At 39.5% G+C, this 15643-nt stretch overlaps 1 protein-coding gene across 1 annotated transcript; it reads right to left on the bottom strand.

Moving 5' to 3' along the window:
- Nucleotides 1-1325: 1325 nt before the first annotated feature.
- Nucleotides 1326-15267, bottom strand: LOC133515416 (exocyst complex component 3). The gene is made up of 13 exons (XM_061847957.1): nucleotides 15007-15267; nucleotides 14815-14924; nucleotides 14349-14497; nucleotides 12934-13129; nucleotides 11751-12005; nucleotides 10279-10560; nucleotides 8994-9176; nucleotides 7919-8077; nucleotides 6796-6903; nucleotides 6228-6407; nucleotides 5391-5636; nucleotides 4741-4887; nucleotides 1326-2995 (listed from the first exon to the last, which is right to left on the bottom strand). The coding sequence occupies exons 2-13, from the start codon at nucleotides 14917-14919 to the stop codon at nucleotides 2747-2749; spliced, it is 2259 nt and encodes a 752-aa protein (XP_061703941.1). The 5' UTR covers nucleotides 14920-14924; nucleotides 15007-15267; the 3' UTR covers nucleotides 1326-2746.
- Nucleotides 15268-15643: the final 376 nt, after the last annotated feature.

The following is a 15643-nucleotide window of genomic DNA, read 5'->3' as shown; positions in this document are numbered from 1 at the left end:
GTAAAGATTCCATAATTTAAAATTCGTAAAATTTTCATTATTAATATTGCACTTACCCAGTGTCCGGGATAAGACTGCTTATAAATTCCTGGGACATATTCTTGTCATCGGTTGTGTATAATATTCCTGAAGATGTCGACATCCTGTTGGGAAATAGATTAATGTCAATAAACTTGAAGCAATCACTCATCAAATTATCTGAACAGAGCCTCATTATCTACTATCAAGATTTTGAAATTTACGTTCAGATATTTATTTATAATAACGGTACATCTATCATAATAGTTGCCCAATGCGATAGCCAAAGCAAATATTAACCTAGATCCATATGTATAATATATAAAATTATTATTTATATTATATATATATAAATAATAAATAAATAAATATTATATGACATTATTACACAAATTGACTAAGTCCCACAGTAAGCTCAATAAGGCTTGTGTTGAGGGTACTTAGACAACGATATATATAATATATAAATATTTATAAATACTTAAATACATAGAAAACACCCATGACTCAGGAACAAAATATCCATGCTCATCACACGAATGAATGCCCTTACCAGGATTTGAACCCGGGACCATCAGCTTCGTAGGCAGGGTCACTACCCACTAGGCCAAACCGGTCGTCACCATATATATATATAAAATTATTTTTAAGAAGTATAACATGATACAGAGTGATTTTAATGAAGTCATTCTCAGAACAATGGAACACATCAGCGACGTGCAGTAGGCCGGTGCGCGCGGCCAGTACCTCTGGGCAAAGAGAATTTGAAATAGAGGTGGATTGTCAAAGAAAACTTTGTAGCCACAGTAAATTTACTGCCATCTTTCGACACATGATTTAAAACTTTTAGAACGCCATTTGACTTTGATCCTTATTCTTTCACTGATATGTGTTAAATATCAAAAAGTGACGTCATTTAATAAATCAAAGGCCAAAGGTATATGGCATCATCGTTTCGAGCGATGGCGCCACAACCTTTGGCCTATTTCCGGTAAGCTGACGCCACTTTTTGATATTTTACAAATTCAACACATATGTATTACTGAAAGAATAAGGATCAAAGTCAAATGGCGTTCTAAAAGCTTTAATTATGTCTCTAAATATGGCAGTAAATTTACTGTGGCTAATAAGTTTTCTTTGACAATCCACCTCTATTTCAAATTCTCTTTCCCTCTGGGTTATTGATCCTACCGCGCAATAGTTTAAATATATAGGACGCTAGAACGTATATAATAGAAAATTTTTAAATTCTGATACTTACACATTTTTGCTGTTTATTTTGGAATGGAATAATTTAACACGGAAAATCCACGTAAAAACCCATGTAAAAATATTGTAATTTAACTAATTTATTTTATACAAATTTATAATATTTAACTTACAGGTAAACAAAGTTAAACAATAAATACTTAATACAAAATTAAAATACTCGTAGAAGTCTTCGTCTTACATAATGTATCTTTGCAATAATCAATATATTTAAACAAATTGAACATAATCAATTGAACCGTTTTAGACCTACATCAATTTATTAAATGATGTATAAGTACCTCGGATATACATGCGGAGTGACTGCTATAGTTTTTGGCCTCTCTATAGTAATTGGCCACTCTTAAGGCGAAGGGTAGGGCAAGCTCTTTCCATACAAACTTTGTGCGCGTTTTTCTTCGTTTGTGTTTGCGCTGCAGTTATTATTTTTGGTAAATATGCTTATTTTTCTGTTAGCTAGGGCTTGATGTATTTTTTTTTTAATTATATTTTTATTTATTTTTTAATAAAGAAAAATTTCTACATCAAGTTCTGCGTATATCCAATATATACAAGCAAAAAATTAAATTAAATGCTATAGTGCCAAAACTAAGGAATAAAACTTGCTCAAAGTTTGTATGGAGAATGCCTTGCCCTACCCTGCGCCTGAACAATAAGGCTTCTGTACTTATTCATGCATAAGACGCGAGTTGGCACAGTGGCTGCTAGCAGCCATAGCAGCCTGGGAAATACGCTCTTTTTTGTCCAATTTGCGTTTTTGTTCCTATAAAGCAGCGGGTGTGCCTTTCTCGCGCATTGTACGAAGGCATCTTCCAGCACACTTTTTAAGCTTACAGGGAAAGGTACCAAACTGTCAAAAATCAAAAATATTTTATTGTATGGTTATGGGTTCTACAAAGGTCTTAGGTAAATGAGTCATGTTCTCCATATCCTGCCTTACAAAGGCGTACAATATTTGGTAAGGTACTTATCTTGGATCTAAATTCAATGTAAAGTACATTTATTAACAAAAACAAAGCATGATATTAAGTGATATAAATTGCCATATTATGTAATTTTACTTATATAAATTGCCATATTATGAGTGGAAGAAGAGGGGGGAGGCCTTTGCCCAGCAGTGGGACACAATGGGCTCGTTATATATATATGTAATTTTACTTAATAATTATCTCCCAATAGGTTGAGTTTGGGCAGCTAAAAAAAATACGTGTCCGTTATTTTAGACTACTCTATAACATATATAAATATAAATCAAATCGGAACCGGACAGTTGGGTACCTTACCTTGTTAGAATAAATTGTAAAGTGGAAAATTACTGCCTCACGGGTGAGACTTGAACTCACAGCCTCTGGATCCAGAGAATCACACTTTTAAATTTATTCTAAGCTTCATAGCATCATTCGCAGACGCTTCTGGTTGTTAAAAATTAATTCAGCACACTATTTGTTTTTAAACCGTGTTACAAAGTGAACCGCTCCAGCAGCCGGTCAGTGAAGGTGATGTCCTTGAAGAAGTCGTGCACGGTGCTGGCGCGCACGTGCGCGCGGGTGCCGAGCACGTGCGCCGCCGTGTCGCGCACGTGCGCGCGCGGCACGTCGCCGCGCAGCGCCAGCAGCCGCACCAGCTGCTCCTCCGACATGTTGGGGCACTTGTCCAGCACGCCGTGCAGGTCCAGCGAGAGCATCTCGATGTCTTGGCAGCGGAGGACCTGGACGGGAAATGGTGCTAGCGTTGCTTGTATACAGATTAGGCTCTAATCTCATTTGTATTTGCAGTTTTTTTTTATTGACAAAGTGGTTGTGATCTACTCGCGGAGCTCGAGTATTTGTATTTTCTCTACTTAAAACATAACGCATAATGGTAAATTCAAGCGTTGACGTTACGGAAGTTACGGTGGCGGTCGACGAGAAGGACTAAAAATATAGACATGACACTGGATATAAACTATATAAAATTGGTAGCACTAGATATAGAATTTTTTTCTAGCACGAACAAAGCAATGCTAGTGACTTCAGAAACAAATGTGGCATGTTTGGAAATAAATGAAGAAAAATAACGAAACTATCAATTATTTAATTATAATGCTTGTGCATATGATATGACGTTAAAACGTAAACATCACATTACATGACCCTGGTAACGCCATGTAGTCGCAATTTGCGAGTACTAGCAGGGAACGGGTCGGTTGGTGACAGAATACATTTTTATTTTTGAAATAGAGGATGTCGCGAAAAAAGACGATTGACCGTGTAAAAAAAAACGAGTGGTCGGTGAAACGAGCGAGATGAACGAGAGAGAATACTTTACCGACATACTTCATATTTAAAAGAAAACCCATGACACACAAATATACCGAGATTGTCCTCCAAATTTATTGTTTATTTATTAACTAACTTACACTAACAGATATACCAAGCATGTAAGTTACTATACATTGAACTTAGTTTAACAAGACAACACAATACGAAACAGATAAACTTCATAAATATAACAAATTATTGTATTACTACTATATACTATATAAATGACTGATAACACTAATATTAGGACGGTGTAGTCGAGGGTATGGAGATCGACTCCAAATACCGAGTTACTGTGGCTAGGAGTCTCGGTTCCTTCTGTGAAAATATGTCTGTCTGGGGGTCGAATAGAAGGATATTATCAAATGGTCATCGCACAATAAAACCATCATACAGGTTTTGTTTACATGATTCTCGATACAGGTTTTGTTTACATGTTTCATGATTTCTATCAATTATTTACATATTTTTGGTTGTCAAAGTTCTCCTTTGAAAAAAACCACTTTAATTGACTAAAAGATTTTTCAACTTCCACTGATGCATTGGGTGCATAGCGGAAATATGGAAAATGATTAACGTTGAAGGAGTACTTATCGATATCAGGTGTGTCAATATTTTTGTTTTGTCAAGCACTAAAAACATGATGTTCGTGCCAGAAAAATCTCTAGTTCTAGCTTAGCACCCTTTTAGATTTCGAAATCTTATCTCCAATTTTACGTCTAGCTTGCAGCGATCCCAACTGCGGCCTACGGCCAGCCTGGTGGTAAGTGGTTACCGTAGTCTATGGACGCCTGCAACTCCAGAGGAGTTACATGCGCGTTGCCGACCCTAACACCCCGCACCCTCGTTGACCTCTGGCAACCTTACTCACCGGCAAGAACACAACACTACGAGTAGGGTCTAGTGTTATTTGGCTGCGGTTTTCTGTCTTTCCCAGTTGGGTTCTGCTCTAGATCTGAAATGACATCCGCTTTGGTGTGCCCTACCATACCTCCCTTTTGGACGTAGTTTGAAAATGAAAAAAAAAGTAGTAGTTTGAGGACATACCCGGGTCCGGGTGTTTACATCTGTTGTGTCGCCGCCCGCGCCGCCGACATCTAGCGGCCAGTGCTCGGCCTAATACGTTGTCAACTATGTTTTATATAAAACTCACCTCAGCCAATGAGCTGATGACCTCAAAAGGCCAGTCCACGTTGACGCCCTCAGCGCCTATTCTCCTGAAGAATGACCGTATTTGGTTCGCCTCCTTTATGATCTTCGTCGCTGCTTGCTGCGCTTCTTCAACAGTTTTGAAAGTCACCTACGTTACAAGAATATTCAGGATAAGTTATTGGAGTTCGTTGTAATTTACATGGAAATAAAAAACATTTATCTAATAGATAAAAGGCCAATATGGCGCCATCGTTTCGAGGGTTGGCACCACAACCTTTGGCCTATGCCCGGTAAGATGGCGCCACTTTTTGATATTTAACAAATTTAACACATATATCATATACACACATATATATATATCATATATATATATATCATATATTTTTAATCCGCATTGGGCTAGCGTGGGGACTATAGCCCGAGCCTTCTCGCGCATGAGAGGAGGCCTGTGCCCAGCAGTGGGACGTATATAGGCTAAATTATTATTTATTATTATTATTTAACACATATCAGTGAAAGAATAAGGATCAAAATCAAATGGCGTTCTAAAAGTATTAATCATGTGTCGAAAGATGGCAATAAATTTACTGTGGCTACAAAGTTTTCTTAGACAATCCACCTCTATTTCAAATTCTCTTTGATTTAACTAACCTTCTTAGACAGCATAGCGGTTATATACTTCTTGTACACCAAATTCTGCGCTTCATTTATCACATATTCAAAGTTTTTCTCCCTCAAATGATTATAGTCCTGGAAGTAGTCTTCCAGAGTGACGCAAATAGTGTCGACCGGGATGGAAGATGGCAGCCATTTTGATGTGAACAGGTCGTCGAAGTGCACTTCGAGGTCCAGGAACGCCTCGTCGAGGAGGAACCGGGCGGCTTCGTCCCTTAGTTTCTGTAAAGAAATCGGATTCTTACTTGTCATAAATGTAAAGTAGCTTTACGAATGCAGTTCTCATTAATAGTTATGCTCTAATACACAAATATAACCCATTTGAAGACTGGCTGTTCAATTGAGCCAAACAACCCGCCGAGAAGAGGCTGAATCAACATTATTGCCTAGGTTCACAGCGTACATGTGGCTCACTTGGTGACTAGAATGTGTCGAGGAGCGTATTCAGGGCCAGTGTCTGATACCATGGTTCACTGTGTACCTGGGATGTGTCGAGCAGGGTGTCGAACTTGCGCTTGGTAGGTGCGTCGTGCCGGCCCGGGGCATTGTCTATTACGCTGGTTCACTGTGTCCGAGTGGCTCACTGTACACCTGGAATATATCGAGCAGGGTGTCGAACTTGGGCTCGGCGGATGCAACGTGTCGGCCCGGGGGCGTTGTCTATTACGCTGGTTCACTGAATCCGAGTGGCTAACTGTATACCTGGAATGTTTCGAGCAAGGTGTCGAACTTGGGCTCGGCAGATGCATCGTGCCGACCCGGGAGCATTGTCTATTACGCTGGTTCACTGTGTCCGAGTGGCTCACTCTGTACCTGGAATGTGTCTAGCAGGGTGTCGAACTTGCGCTCGGCGGGTGCATCGTGCCGGCCCGGGGGCCAGTGCCTGGCTTGTGTCTGTTGGGCGAGGCGGACCATTTGTTCGCTGTTGTTGACTATTGTGATCATGTGGTGGGTGAAGTAGGCGCAGCGGGAGCGGTCGGAGAAGTGACTGTTCTGTAATATAAATAGATTATTAAATACTACAACGATATCAGCAGGAGAACCAATATCGTCAACGTCAAGCGTCAATACAAACATCTATTAATGTGGCTAGACTTAAGAAACTAAATCAAAGATCGCAGGGATTCGCAGCGCACAACTGGTCGTTGGGGAGATCATTGGGGCTTTAATGGCTCCTCTACACGATGGGCCAGCGTAGGCCAGACTAGAGGGAGCAAGTGATATTGCTATCTCATTCCACCGCATAGCTGGGTCCCTTAGATTGGCCTACGCTGGGCCATCATGTAGAGGAGCCCTCGAAGCTGATGCCGACCATCATACGTTGGCTCTCGGGTAAGAATAATGAGGGAGATATCAGGGTGTAACTTTGACAGAAACATACCTTGAACTGAAGTACACCATCTCTGTACATGTTGCCGTAGCGCGTCACTTGCTCGATACTGAGCATCAATGCTTTGAAAGTGATCTCCTTACTTATAGTTTGAGTGACCTGTGAACAATAATGTAATTTAGAAATTCATTAGAGCTACAGCCCAATAAAAAGTAGCAATAGGGAGTATTACTGCAATGTTCTGCCGCCAGAGAGCAGCACTATCACATCACATAAACCATAGAGTAACTTATACATACTATGCGTTAAACAGTTTTTTGAGGAGTTTTCAACATTGATGCACCAAGGCGGTTTGTTTACAGAGGCCTACCGCGAAAATCAAAATTTTTGGTACTCGTACAATATTCCAAAGCACTGAAGCCAATAGACAATTTCAAACACATAGCACACATAGTTAACATATCACAGAAGGAGGCCGCTCATACATCGTCTCGCAGAACCTCATACGTCCAACCATCCACTCGCAACACACATCACAGTTCGGTGATAATTCGAGGAGCGAGTTTATCAGGCGCAAGGCTTGAACAAGCGGTGATTCTCGGCGAAATCTAGAAGATGAGGGAACATACAGACGCATCAATCGAGCCACTAGTTCGGGGCAGTCAGAATCCCCGTGTAAAATGCTACTGGCTAGTGTACACAGTCTGTAATTTCGCCTAACCTCAAGTGAATTAAAACCTAATGTACCCAGCAAAAAAAATGTTGGGTATAAAAATGGGTAATATCCGAATGATTTTTTTTATAGAATAAGCGTTGAAACGCCTTTTGCACTCGCTCTAGTAGCAGGATATAGGTTGTTTCATAAGGGTTCGAAACAACACAAACCGCTTCAAGCTAGCTTCTGATGAGAGCAGTGTAAAGGAGCTTTATTGACCTGGCATACCATAACCCTAGTCTTCTGTAACAGGTACGAGCCAGCGTATTCATATCAGCTCATGGAAGTTAAGGTTCGCATTTAGAATAGCTCTTAAATCCCGAATAGTGATGACTGAGGCACCTAATTTAAATAGTGGAGTAACTCACCTGGAACTTGAGTTTAATCATTTGTAATGTAGCTCTGTTCCTTTCAGCTTTCTATTAAGTTTTTAGCATGGCTTTAGTCAAGTAGAGTTACCTGTAGATTTTGGTCGATCATTTGGAAGATGATGACCGGAGCGTGTGTATGGTACGCGTTGGAATGTGGCTCTACTTCGGGCGCGCGGTCTCCGTTCCATTCGGCTCTTTCTGATTCGAGGGTCTTCTCCATCCATTCCATGTAGTTGCTCTCCATTTTCTGTGAACAATAAAAGAATTTCATTTATCTTGAGTTCATAGTTTAGGGACATAACATAAACAATTTTCGGCTATTTAGGAACATGTAAAATGACGTCACGTTTAACTTTCAAACCTCAAACACAACAACTGTTTTGAGTTATTCGAATTAATAAAGTATACGATAAAGCCTCATCTTAAAAAATAGTTTCTAACCAACCATCTTGACTTGTATTATTCTTCCCAAACACGCCATCTCATGGCGACCCCGCCAGCGTGTCAAGAATAAGCCTACAAAACTGCTGACTTGTGCAACTTTATGAATGTGTTTTCTCTCTCTCTCTCTTCATATATAGGTATGCACTATTTATATTTACGTGTTCAAGACCAAGGATAGTAGCGTCACGTACTATCTGACCAGTCACAAGCTGTATATACACCGTGTAAACAAACCTGCAGATACTCGTTTGACGACCGGTCTGGCCTAGTGGGTAGTGACCCTGCCTACGAAGCCGATGGTCCCGGGTTCAAATCCTGGTAAGGGCATTTATTCCTGTGATGAGCATGGATATTTGTTCCTGAGTCATGGGTGTTTTCTATGTATTTAAGTATTTATAAATATTTATATATTATATATATCGTTGTCTAAGTACCCTCAACACAAGCCTTATTGAGCTTACTGTGGGACTTAGTCAATTTGTGTAATAATGTCCTATAATATTTATTTATTTATTTATTATTATTATTAATTACTCGTCGCACAAGCCTCCTCGCCCTGCCTGCCTGCTGTCGTCGTCCTGCTGTGTGTGTGTGTACACTAAGCAGTTGAGCTCCGGAGCCCATTAGCTCGGTGGCCGGGTACGTGTTTAACACCCAGGATGGAGTCACATACTATCTGACCAGCCACAAACTGTATATACACCGTGTGAACAACAAACCTGCAAATACTCGTCGCACAAGTCCTGCAAGCTCTCCTCGCTGAGCAGCGGCGGCAGCGTGGAGACGTCGATGTTGAGCTCCGGGCTGCCCATCAGCTCGGTGCCCGGGTACGTGTTCAACACCCAGGACAGTAGGGTCACGTATTCGTTGCCTTCTAGACCGCTGTCGACTACGCCTTGAAGCTGAAATAATTTAGTAAATTTAGATATTGTTAGGACTGACCAATTCCAGCGGTGTTTGGACCGATACGACCTTCAGACCTTCAAGAAAAGAGCGTATTCTCTCCTTAAATGCCGCCAACACACCTGCAAACTCTGGTGTTGCGGGTGTCTATGGGCGACGGTAATCGCTTACCACCGGGCGATTCGTCTGCGCGTTTGCCTCCTATATAAAAAAACAACAGGTTGCACTCCGGAAGTGCCGGCAGAAGCGAAAACTTGAATATTAACGTTGTGCATTTTTGATATTTTGGAATAGTTAGGGAATAATTTTGCACGAATTGCTTTAATTATCAGTATAAAAGTACTATAATTTTATGTGGTAAAATACTATATTCATTTATTGCACTATCGTATACAAACATGACAATATATATTACATTAAATAGAACTATTACAATCATTTAACATTAAAAAGTTTTATCTCTCAGCAAAATCAACTTCCATCCATAAGGTCAACGACCCTACTGTACTAACTTCAATGAAATTGTAACAGTTTTTCGATCAGGAGACGTGTCCGTCTTACAGATTTTCAAACTGACGAATCTGTCGGTCACGTGACCTGTCGCGAGTTTAACATTTTTTCCCCATCACAAAAACTGCACAGCGCCGCTAAAGAAGTTTTCACTTCAAAAAGTAAATATGGCGGCAATAGCTGTCATTCCAGACATACAAACTACGCAAACGAAATACGACGACTTTGATAGACTGTTCATGTGAGACTGGTCCTAAATAGTATTCGTGACATTTATACTTTTGATGATGGTGTAAACAAGCTTACGGCTTCAATGATGGAAAGCGGATACCGTGGCCTATGGGCGATTACAACTGAGTTGCCGAATGGCCACTATTTATATGAAGATTCGTCATCTCATCAGTTTATAAGATTAATAGAAAGACCACGCAGTTGTCTTTAAATTGTTTTTTTGTCAAAAAACTCGATGCCAAAATGGTTGGAAATCTCTGTTCTTATTTTAGCTGTTTTGTTAGTTCTAAAGATACTGAAGCCATGGCTTGTCTTCCCGTTCGACGCGCTTTCTAGATATGACTAAAAATGTGAACTTACGCTGGAAGACAGGCAGGTGTGGTACATGTTGACGTATTTGTTGACAATATCATAATGCGGCGGGAAGCAAGGCACACAGAGTGTCTTGACCACCCTCAGGTCCTCCAGGACCAGCTGCCTGGTGAGCTCCAGGTACTTGACGAGCCACAGCTTGTTGTCCTCGCGCTCGTCGACGCGCGTGCCCTCGGTGCGCTGCGCCACGGCGCGCTCCAGCTCCTCGAAGGCCACGGTGCGCCAGCCCTTGGGCCGGCCGGGCGGCATGAAGCCCGTTTGGCTTTGTTGCTGAAATAACCATGGAATTTTCGACTTGGAATATGATAACGCGTCAGCTGGAACCCGATAATTGACAGGAAACGGCGCAGGATCGGAAAAAGTGACTTCCTTTGGGCCGCTGATCCATATTACTTAGACCGGGGGCATTAGATGGATTATGAGAATGAAAATTAAAACTGTTTATTTCAGACTTTTTTGTTAGTAGTTACACTAGTTACACATGTAGAAAAATGGTTAGAAAATAATGATGAATGATGGTTGACTGGTAGAGAATGCCTTTAGGCATTAAGTTCGCCATTTGTACTTTATTTGTTATATTGTGCAATAAAGTTTAAATAATATGAATAAATTAATAAATTTAAAATGAATGAACAAAAATAATCCTATAATAATATTTTCCGAACTTTTTTTTATTATATTATACTCGTATGAGAAATCTGAGTTCCACCGGCTTGCCGCGCGAGACTCCATACTTGAAGTCACGCTAGGTGTATGGAGTCGCGACAGAACGCAGGTCATACTAGCCGGCCAGAAGTGAATCAAAGAACATGAAACCTTCCCTTTTTAACCGTAGATATACAGACGTTATGTTAGGTTTTTGTTTTGGTCATGGGTTATGTAATTTCAAAACGGTGTAGAATGGAACATAGTACTACAACTCGTGTGAAAATGCACATCCTATTTGTGATGAGTCATCATTGATAACCTAATGGCTCAGTTTCATTGATCGACCGAATTATCGGTGGATATATTATAGGCGGTATGACGACTAATAAAACTCATAAGTCGATAGTTCAGTCGATATACAGCATGCGGGTGACTCCCCGGAGGCAGTAAGGTGGTATACTAGTGAAACACTTAATGGCATGCGTTTTTATACTCTCCCGCACCCCGCACAGGTCCTATCGACCAATGAAAACAGTTCCCCAAATGCGGGCTATATGGCATGCTTTATGGAAATCTCCCTCACCCCGCACATCGACTAATGAAACTGATTGTGAGCCATTATCACCCCACATTCTTAATGACCTTCTGTTTCACTAAAAATGTACAAATCCACCATTTAGATATTCTTCCAGTAAATCATAAGACTAAACAGAGATATATAATTTAGCATTTAGAAATTAAAGATTTAATTTTTTTTTTTTTTACTCTGTGTGCCTCGAGTTTTATGAAGGCCTCGTAACAAATAAATTTACCTCGAGCGCCATCTGGTCCCTTTTCTCCTCCCTCTCAATAATTCTGAGTGCAGTGACTATAACCGTGGGCTCCTTGCGCACAGTATTCAAGGTCCGAGCCAGTATCAGCTTGATCTGCTTCTCCAGCGAGTTGGAGACCATCTCCACGTCCTCGAAGTAAGCCTTGAGCATTATCTTGTCGTGTGAGGACTGGTTGGGTAGGCGGTGCAGCTCGTAGAGGAGGTCGTCGCGTGAGTTCTCTAGGTCGTTGAGGCACTGTAACGAGATATCGTGAATAGAATTGACTCGAATACGAACTAACGTGAGAGCAATCTAATTTGGACTTTAAAATTTAGTGTTAAAGTTGAAATTCAGAGAAAGGGTTAAATTTAATTTTTCAAATCAAATGGTAATCATGGAAAATTATGGTCAATTTTTGATAATCGGCTGAAACTAGGCTACTTAGTAGGACTGGCTGAACATCGCAAAGGGCTAATATTGCCATATATGGTCACAACCTCCTAAGTCCCGATGTCCTTTTAAAAGAACAAAATCAAATCGAATTTTGAACTATAATGGAATAAAAGAACATATTCGAAACTACAAAAATTACTCTGGGACTTGTAGGATGAATGCTGCTTTTGGTACAATGAAAGTTGCTATGAGGCTGTGGGATGTTTAATTGTGTAAATATATAAGAGACAATATTATGTAATAGTTCAAAGACAATATTGTGTACATCACTAGCCTCCTACCAACTACTACTACTAGCATCAAGACCCAAGGTCCTACCTATAAAAAAAAAAGTCTGTATCTTTAGGTATTTAAGAAAAAGTAAACAAACAATTTGTACATTTTCGGGTAGTTTTAATATTTATTGGTTAACCAACCAAATATAAAACAGCCTGGATCTGTCACTGAACGACCTGACTTTAAACCTACTTTATTTGATCATGTAATGTTTTCATCTACCCTCAACTGCCTTAAGGAGCCATTTGAGGGTAGATTTTGTTTACCTTTTTTTAAATACCTAAAGATACAGACTATATAATACTTCTTAAGTTCGATGAAATTGAAATCATATTAAATTGGAACAGAGTCGCTTTTGTATTGTTTCGTTCAATTTTCAAACAACGCAAAAACAACTCTTCTTTCCTACTCAATAGGTAATTTCAGTGGCTAATGTTGGATTTGGATTACCTACCTGATGCGCATGCAGCAATTTCCCTTCCCCGATCCACTGCATGGTTTTAGCCACGCTGTCCGGCACCGTAAATATGTGCTTCAGGCTGTCCATGGCCGTCACGTACTGCGAGTGCCGCGAGTCCTCTTCTCTTACAGCTTGTAGTGACGCGACTAGTGGAGGCACGCCCTTTAGAAGCTCTTCTAATTCATCCATCCTAAACAAAAAAGAAATGTGCTGGTTATTTATAATTAGTAGTTATTTTGTGCCTATTTTACTTGAAACTCGTGAAAATTAGAAAAGAAAGAAAGAAAATAGATTTCTTTAACACTACAATATAGATATTTAAAAAAACCGGAAAAGTGCGAGTCGACTCGCCCACCGAGGCTTCCGTAATTTTTAGTATTCGTTGTTATAGCGGCAACAGAAATCATCATGAGATGAGATACAGCCTGGTGACAGACGGACAGACGGACGGACGGACGGATGGACAGCGGAGTCTTAGTAATAGGTTCCGTTCGGGTACGGAACCCTAAAACGAAGGCATGCAGACATAATATAAAACATTTGGACATCCCCACTCAGCATAATGCCTGCGTGGCAATTAGGGTTACTCTAACACAGGGGTCACCAACTAAGTTTCTTCAGTCCAGTTTTTAAAATAAAATGACAATCGCGATCCGTTTCTACTTGATTTTATTAAATAAGTAAAAAAATAATATAGGTTGGCGGATCCAAACCATGGTCCGCTATTTGGTGATCTCTGCTCTAACATCTCAAACTCTTCATTAAATCCAAGCAATGTTTTAATCACACAGAACAAGTGGCTTCACAAAGCAGTTCAACGGCATAGCAGCTCTATCTATGACAACATGAGGCCTCATGACCCACCTAGATTTTAACTTGTCTTTATAAATGTTTCAGCGTAATTTTTTTGCGCAATTTGGCCAAATCTTATATAACATTAACTATATAACCTTATGACCTCACGAATGTCTAATCAGCCCACGGTGTGTATAAGAAAAAACTTGTGTGTTCATCAAAACTGTAAAGTCAGTCTCCCGTGGACAATGGTTTGTACCTACATGCCCAGGTAATGATTTTATCATACTTATCAAAATAAAATGAGCACCCTTTCATGTGGCGGATAAACGTTAAATAAGAAAATTAATGTTTATAACCCTGACATTTTGGGTATGTCTACAGGAAAGACGTGAACACAGTTTTGAGTTTGAACTATATATTGCCCACCTGATTTTGAACTTTATTACAAAGTGATAGGGTTCTATTTTGCATAATCTGATACCCTTACGGCTTATAAAGGGTTAAGAGTGACCCAGGAGAACAGATCCATGGCTCCCAGTGAAAAAATTGGTTCACCTATCTAATCAAAAAAATTGCATGATTATGAAAGTATGTGTGTAAAATTCTCTTACTTGAGACTGATTTGCTGCACATCGTCAAGGCACTCCTGAAGCTGTTTCAACCCGACGCTGACCCCATCCAGCTTGCCCTGCACTGCGGACTTCAGCTGAGCCTCAATGGAGGCCTTCTTGTGGGTTATCCTTTTCTTGTACTGCTCAACCTATAGAAACATCAGTTCAGTAAATTCTTACTTCTTAAAAGGTTATCTTATCTCTATTGAAATAAACTATGGCTATAATGGAAAAGTAATTATTTCTAGTCTGACATTTTTTTAGTATTACAAATAGATAATTTACCCACAGAGTCATATAGAATAAACTATTTGATAGAATTTTTTGGGGGCGGAGACAAGAAAATTCACTGCAATCCAAATTCTACTTTTTTATTAACTAAGATTCAATGCTTCTATAAAAAAAGAATAAGCTGTACCAATAATAAAAATACGCAGTCATTACACTTAATACAGTAATAACAAACCTTTTCTAATTGGCCTGGTCTCTGCATCATATTTATAACCATTTTTTCTGCTGCTGCTTTTGCTTCCTCTTCTATTTCGTCCATGGTAGACATACTGATGCTCATTGTATCTGGAAACGAATATTTTTTCTAACTATATTATGAAAACAAGCAAAAATTTAGTAAATAACTTCAATACTATGATGTCAATACCTTATCCAATGCTAATAGTTCTCAAGTTTACTTAATAGTTTTATCTCACTTGTACAGTATACACACGCAGTTAAGAAAACAAATAATTAATCGTTTTCTATATTTAATTATTTGCGAAAAGGATATTAAATCCGCTCCGGAAAGTTGTATATGGGCTAACTTTTCAGTAATTTTGACAGATGACAATTACAAGATTTACAAGTTTAGACCATCACACAAATAAAAAGTCTGATCTTATCATAGCCGCGTTTTTTTGACAAGTGAAATATTATTCGAAAAATAGACGCACGCTCTAGGGGCCTACCGCAAAAATCGAAGTTCGTCAATTGCGGGCATTTTTTTCTGTCACTCTGATTACGTCTTAGTGAGAGTAAAAGAGAAAGATCCCCGCAATTTGCGAATTTCGGTTTTTGCGGTAGGCCCCCTGAATTCACTTTGATTTATCCACATTGATCTTTTATGTTTGATGCTGAAATTTGAGAATTATATATGTTCAATAAATGTACTATTCCACTATATTTTCCTATGGTTCTTAAATGTAACGTACAATTTTTGTTGTTCAAATTTCACTTCACTCTTGATCCTAGTATTAGAGTGGTTTTAGAACGACTATTACAAATGTCAAAAACGTCAATAA

This window comes from Cydia pomonella, chromosome 2 (assembly GCF_033807575.1).
Source record: "Cydia pomonella isolate Wapato2018A chromosome 2, ilCydPomo1, whole genome shotgun sequence".
NCBI lineage: Eukaryota > Metazoa > Arthropoda > Insecta > Lepidoptera > Tortricidae > Cydia > Cydia pomonella.
This window is presented reverse-complemented; position numbering and strand designations above follow the sequence as displayed.